General features: G+C 33.0%; 1 protein-coding gene across 1 annotated transcript in view; it reads left to right on the forward strand.

The window, feature by feature from the left end:
• LOC139964275 (ATP-citrate synthase-like) overlaps positions 1–6,982 on the forward strand; it is a 30,996-nt gene extending 24,014 nt beyond the window's left edge. The window contains exons 18-20 of the mRNA XM_071965746.1: positions 1,255–1,365; positions 2,187–2,317; positions 4,689–6,982. Of these exons, the coding sequence (XP_071821847.1) occupies positions 1,255–1,365; positions 2,187–2,317; positions 4,689–4,803 (357 nt within the window). The 3' untranslated portion in view covers positions 4,804–6,982. The remainder of the gene's footprint in view (positions 1–1,254; positions 1,366–2,186; positions 2,318–4,688) is intronic.
• Positions 6,983–7,051: the final 69 nt, after the last annotated feature.

Below are 7,051 nucleotides of genomic sequence, written 5' to 3' on the forward strand. Positions count from 1 at the left end.
CAGAAATAATGTAAACACTAGTTTCATTTCGGTCATAATTTCACCATGATCCTTACTCATGAATATTGAGTGCATCATTTCATCAGTAGGAAGAGGAGCCATGGGGATTCAATTGGAATATTCAGAGGGTATCAGTGCATCGATAAACAATAGTTTGCACACCACGTTTTTTAACAAATCATTTCAAATTCAATCGGAATGAAAATGATTTCTGCGCTCCATTGGTTGAGTGAAGAATATACTGAGACATTTTTTTTTTTTTAATAATTCAAATATAAATTTGCCTGAATACCACAAACAACAGCATGTTCAAAGACTTAAACCATTCAGTAAGAATAATTCAGTAAAATTTATTATTAAAAAAAAAAAAAATGTCTCATCTAAGTATATCCCTTTGTGAAATTTTCATAAATTTCACCAGTGATGTGCCTAAATTAGATTCATTTAAAGGCATCCATTAGAAAGGGTAGTTCAAAGGAAAGAAGAAGTTATACTGAGCATAGGTTTTAAAATTTGCAAGGAAACTGTACATTATGTTTTCGAGATATCGATAGTTGAAAATGTCGCAATTTGTACCATAAGAGATCTTGAAGCAAACAGGTGTGATGTCATAGTTGCACACTGACAGCTACATGTTTTATTTTTTTCTTTATTTACTAACCTTATTGCTCTGAACTTTATTATGATAAGGCTCCAACTTTTCTCTAAGGGGTTTTGAAGCTAACAACCTCCAGTGACTGTAATGTACTCATTTGTTTAAAAATGCATCCCAACTTTTAAGAAGCAAATTGGATGTACATTTTGCAAGGAAAACATAAATCAAAATTTTCAGTGTGCATCTAATGACATCACACCAGTTTGTTTCAAATTCAATTTATTTTCTTTCGGTGTATTGACAATTTAACTGAACAAAACAGTAATGAATATACAAACTTATAAATATATACAAGGTTTACATCGTGAAAATTAAATTGAAAATAGACAACTTCACTTTATGGTACCAAAAACATATCAACTTCATATGTTCCCATCTGGAAAAGCATTCATAGGAAGGGAATGCATATTTCTCCAGGATGCATTCTTAGTTTACATTCTTCTTTCATTAACCAAACCTACATTTTCCTCTTGGACTAACATTATAAAGGTTTTCTACTTTGTGTCAGATGTAAATTTCAAGCAAGCATATCAGATCGTCTTATTTTCAGATATCGTTCTCACTAAATATTTCTGTGTCATTTTGTGGATCTTTCAAAGGTTGGAGGGTTAGATGAATATGAAGTCTGCGAGGCTTTGAAGGAAGGTAGCATTTCTAAACCGGTGATTGCTCATTGCATCGGAAAGAGTGTCTCACACTTCCAAGGAGAGGTAAGTATCAGTATTAGCAGCTAGCATATGAACTGTCTAATGAAATATACAACAATATTTCTCTCGTTGTAAAGAGAGAATTTTCTCGGTCTTGTTGGTTATGGCAACTACTGCCTGCCGAGACTCTTCCTTTAAAAGAATTGTTAGTAGCACACAATGCTGTCAAACTTTGATCATATTAAACTCGTAAACTGCAGTCTTGTAGTGAAGTTAGAAAGAGATGGGAATTTTATTATCTACAACCTATGTCTGATTCTTCATTTCTTATTCTTGAGTCTGATTGGTGGATATGGTGTCATGTGATCATTCCTGAAAATGTTATTTTTTTGCATTCTACAACCCTTGCTATCCAAATATTTAAGTGCATTTGCCATTCTTAGCTTTTAACGGTTGATATGATTTCCTTTGATCATTCCTGAAAACCATAATATTTTGCAGAAAATTATTAAAATATTAGTCTTCATATATAACATTATTAGCCCGGCTAAGTCTCTGTTACAACTACTGCTGGGCCTCCACCAGAGAAACGATATGAAACATGTTGTCATATCTTTATTTGAAAGTATTTCTTAAACTCTCAAAATGTTCTTTCTGATGCACAGATAAATAATAACAGAACTTGGCAGCATAACTAACATGATAGAAAGAAAAACACCTATAAAACAGTGTTGAAAATATTGTGTCATTTCTGAAAGAATTTCATGATTTTAACATTAATGGTCGTGGTGAAGGTTTCAAAATAAAATAAAATTCACTGCTCCATTAGTCAGAAGACAGGCAATGTATAAATTTTTTGTTTTCTTCTCTCCTGTCACACCTAGCCTGCTTTCTTTGGACACACTGGTGGAGGTATGGACATCAGGAGAGAGGCAGCTGAGATGAAAACCGAGGCCTTGAGAGAGGCGGGAGCAGTCATTGCAGACACATTTGATGATATCGCGGATAAAATGAGGTAAGCTTTCTTATCGTATTTCAGATAGTTAGTACAATTTGAACATTAGTAGAGCTTGCATTGGTTTTGTAACTAGGAGGGGCAAGCAGGGATGGGGTGTGGGTTGGGGGGGTGTGGATGGGGGGGGATGGGGGTTAAGAGGGTGATTGCAGCATATCTCTCCACTGAAGCAACTCTTAAAGCAGTTGTTTGCAATTAGGAGCAAAACCTACCAGGTATTATACAAAATTAGGTTGCACTTGATCAGACTAAAACAAACAGCCCTACACATGATTTCACTAATCTGAATATTACGTAGTACGTGTAAGTCAAATTTAAGCTTCGACCTTTCGAGATTGCTGCACTAAAAATTCAGTGAAAATGACACCATTCTATGCAATTTCCATATTAATACTCATTATATTTATTGAGTTATCTCTCGTTAAAAATGTTGAGGTGAATAAAATTCGCCAGATTTATTAACAAGTCCGTAGATTCTACAAACTGCAATCAAAATTCGCAAGCCCCACCCAACAGATCATGCGCCAATCAAATCTTTTTTTTTTGTTTATGAACGTTAGGCCTAGGCTTACTTTCACTTTTGTGGCTAGCCTGTCTTTCTCTCGTTCTTACCGACGTAGCCTGCGATATTGTGTCATTTCATTCCATTGCAATGAATAAACAGGTGTTCTAAAATGTTTCCTCCGTGGAATTGCAAAAAGTGGATGATAGAAGTATAGGACGGGGTTAAAATCTTGGTCGGGCTGCATGTGTAGACTATTTTGTTTACATTTGTGTTTTAAATGAACATGCTGACATGGGCGGTCGCAGGGATTTTACGGTAAATCGTTAGCGCCAAAAGACAAACAGAAAATAAATTTCTTTTGATTGTGACAGCTTATGTCCATTAAACCCACTTGGTCTGAGTGCATTTAGAATAAGAAACATTGAATCTACTTCGGAACTTGTTTTCTGATATTCATCAGCAAACACTTTAATATATAAAGTGAATATATTAATCTACGACTATCTTCCAGCAGACACTTTCTCAATTTTGTAGGAATCACACATAAATAACAACAACATGAAAATTCCAGTAGGTACTTCAGGCTCTTTATTCACATGATTTTCCCCTTCATTTTTGAAAAGAAAAAATTGTGCATTCAAGGTAAAGCACCATACTTTTGTGGGATTTTGAGTAAAAAAATGTCAAATATATAGTAAAAAATAAAATTCATAAAGAGGAGTCATAAAATATGTTAACAGGGAGAATAACTAATGTAAAAGGAAAAGAAAAAAGTTAAGATGATAGGATATCATATAAAATATCAAATAAAAATATCAAATATGTAAACCAAATCATCACAAAAATTGCCCTACTGTATCATTTAATTAATTTAATTCCCAATTCCCAATTCCAAAAATTAAAGAATACTTTTCTGAATTTTCAGCAAATAAAATAAACAATATTGATTGTTTTATTCGTAATTCTTCCATTTGTCGCCAATCCTGAATCCACTTAATCCAGACTTAATCCAAGTTACTTAATCTTAATCTTCACATCCTCCTTTGGTTTGACAACGGCTGATCTCCACCACTGCTGAAAGTCTAAATTAATTAATTTGAGAAGCCTGGCTGTTTCTGTTCTTCAAGTCAGCAAGCAAAGGCTTGAGGCTGAGATGGGAACAGCTGTTTTTCTACTGTCGAATAGTAAATAGTGCAATGTTTTGAAAATCTGCCAGCTGTTATCTGATCGGCAAGTCTTGCAAAAAAAAAAGGCGTGAATGGTTGATGGCCATCTTAGTGTGTTTGTAGAAACTTGATGAAATAATTTTTTTTTTATTGTTTGGATGCTATTGTTTCTTTTGTTCCCTATATAAAGATATATATATATATATATATATATATATATATATATATATATATATGTGAATATTAACATTATTGTAAAATATGGCAATTTTCTGGCTGGATTCCCTTTAAATTTTGTTTTGCTTGTACCACATTTTCATCATTTGTGCTTGTTCAATGTTGTCAATGGTGTGAAGTATGTCTCAAAGCGGTTTTGTTTGAAACCAACACAAACATGCAATAGCTTCTACATTATTTTACAACACAAGAAATGATTGACCAGTCAATAACGATAATAATTTGACGAATAACAGAATTTAAAAAATAGAAGATGATGAATTGCGGCAGGGTTGTGGGACAGTGGGGATGGTTGGAGGATTGGGGATGGTTGGGGGATTGGGGATGTTGGGGATAGGGGAGGGGGTGGGTATAGGGGGTGGGGGGAATGGGACAAACTAATACACACAGAGTGGGAAAGATTTAAAGTGGCTGAGCTTTTCATCAAATAACCAGAAATATATTTTGATTTTAATTCTTGTAGAGAAGTGTTTGAGAAATTAAAAGCTGAAGGAAAAGTGACTCCCCAGGATCAGTCGGTGCCACCAAAGATTCCTGCGAATATGAAACCAAAGTACCTCCCGCCAGCCAGCTGTTGAAATTTACCTCATTGACACAAGCTTTGTGACCTTTTAATACTTTTTATAATACCTTTGATTTACATTCTACAAATTTTTCTTATTTTTTCTGCATTTAGTTTTTTTTCTTTCTTAAATTCAACATTTATGTATCTACTAACTTTACAACAAAGAGAGATACCGTCGAATTACGTTATGACTCAGAATAAAAATTTTAAGACCTGATACACCTCGGCAAGAACTCAGGTCATAAGAAGACAAGGTACTGGCATCAACCTGTAATGTGAAATCATAAATTAAATTGCAATTTATCATCTCCATCTTTTAGTATTCATTTCCATCACCTACGCAACACTGATTTAGACAACAGTAATCACTTCTTCGTTATTTATAATCTTGACTACTGCTGGTTCGACATTAACAGGAAAGGAAAGCATACAAGGTTTATGAGTTTGACCAAGTACTGTAACTGCGGAGGATTATAATCATGTTTGTCAATGCATAATCATGTTTGTCAATGCATAATCATGTTTGTCAATGCATAATCATGTTTGTCAATGCATAATCATGTTCGTCAATGCTCTTCCAAACTGTGGGTAATAATCCAAAATGTCTCGCCAAAAGTTTTATGGTTTGTAGGTGCTAGCCGGGTAAAACGGAAGACAATATGGTTTGACTGGTAAACAATGTTTCTGATGGAATCTGAAAGTAAAATTGTCTCCCTGTGACAAAGTGATTTGTGTCCTTAGTTTTGATCAATTTATGCGTGCCTTTGGTTACTTTATATTGCAGTCAATGTGCAATGAATTGAAATTGAATTGGGCAAATTTGGGTGCTTTGGGGCTTTTTGGGGGATATATGGGATGTTTATGGGACATAACAGCATGGATCGCCAAGGACAAAGGTTCTAGCTACTAAGTACTACTAGACTCATTTGTTTCTTGCTGATGCAAATATTGATATGCATAACCTAAAAACCTCGTATGATACACTCTCCTTCAATTTGAACATATATTTCCTACTCTTTTTCTAATTCTCTCAAATTGGTTTTCATACAAAAAAATTAATTTTGTTTTTAAAAAATGTTACTTTTGACTCTATATGAATTATGACGGAAGTTTGGTACTGAAAAATATCTGAAATGAAAATGGTTTTTACATCACTAGTTTTTTTTTACTTATCTTAAAATAAGATTTCTTTAAGTATGTTGGCCTCAACTTTCAGGCGAAATGGAGCAGATATGTAGTCTAACTATAGCTATGAACAGAATTAAATGGAATACTTTGATTCTTGTGTGTTTTTCACTTTATTTTATACTTGCGAATATTTCCAGCTGAAATAAGTTAACGTTGCAATTATTCAATCTAGCCAAAAGTTTTGTTTGAACCAGGAAGATTGGACCATTTGTCATTGGTTTAATCGATCTATGAATGTCTCATCTGTTACAAAATGTTGTTTATTTGTAAAAAAAAAGGAATGAATTAGACAATTTTTGTTCTTAAGAAAATATCTTTTCATCTTAATTATGTCTCATCGTTTAATTATTTTTATTTCAAGTGTTGTATTTTGCTCATATGAGTTGTTTGTTAATATGTTTCCTTGTTTGTTTCTTTGGTTTATTATTTTATATATTTTTTTGCTAAAGTGTCAGAATGCTTTCATTTCTGGTTCTATAATCCTTACCAAGTTCATTCTTTGCACAACTCTTGTATAAACTTGGAATGAAAAACGGTATATTTGTTTCAAAGAAAATATCTTTGCATTTAAAATTATATATATATCTATATATATATATATATCTATATATATATATCTATATATATATATATATATATATATATACATATATATATACAAACATACATACACAGACAGTCAATAATATCTACACACATTACAATACATGTGGCATATATTCACCTACCCGCACATATGTTTGATCGTGTCTTATGTAGATAGGCTTATAAGCACTAAACGTTAACCACTTTGCAAACATGTCCATATGGCCTATATAAACATTGCAAGTACTTTTCTTGTTTCAGAAGATAATAACTACACAAACTGGACAGAATAGATATATTGAATCCCGAATATTAAAATAATACTAATTGATTATTCGCAAGCATTCCTTGCAGTCGAGCTTGCCCTAAATTTTTTATTCACAGAACAGTGATATTACTAATTTTGCCTTACAAAATACCGCAATAATCTTTATTTTTATTTGGTTCTTGCAATACACGGCTGACTGAAACCAATCAATTCTTTTGGT

The sequence above is a fragment of the Apostichopus japonicus genome, chromosome 22 (assembly GCF_037975245.1).
Source record: "Apostichopus japonicus isolate 1M-3 chromosome 22, ASM3797524v1, whole genome shotgun sequence".
Classification (NCBI taxonomy): Eukaryota; Metazoa; Echinodermata; class Holothuroidea; order Aspidochirotida; family Stichopodidae; genus Apostichopus; species Apostichopus japonicus.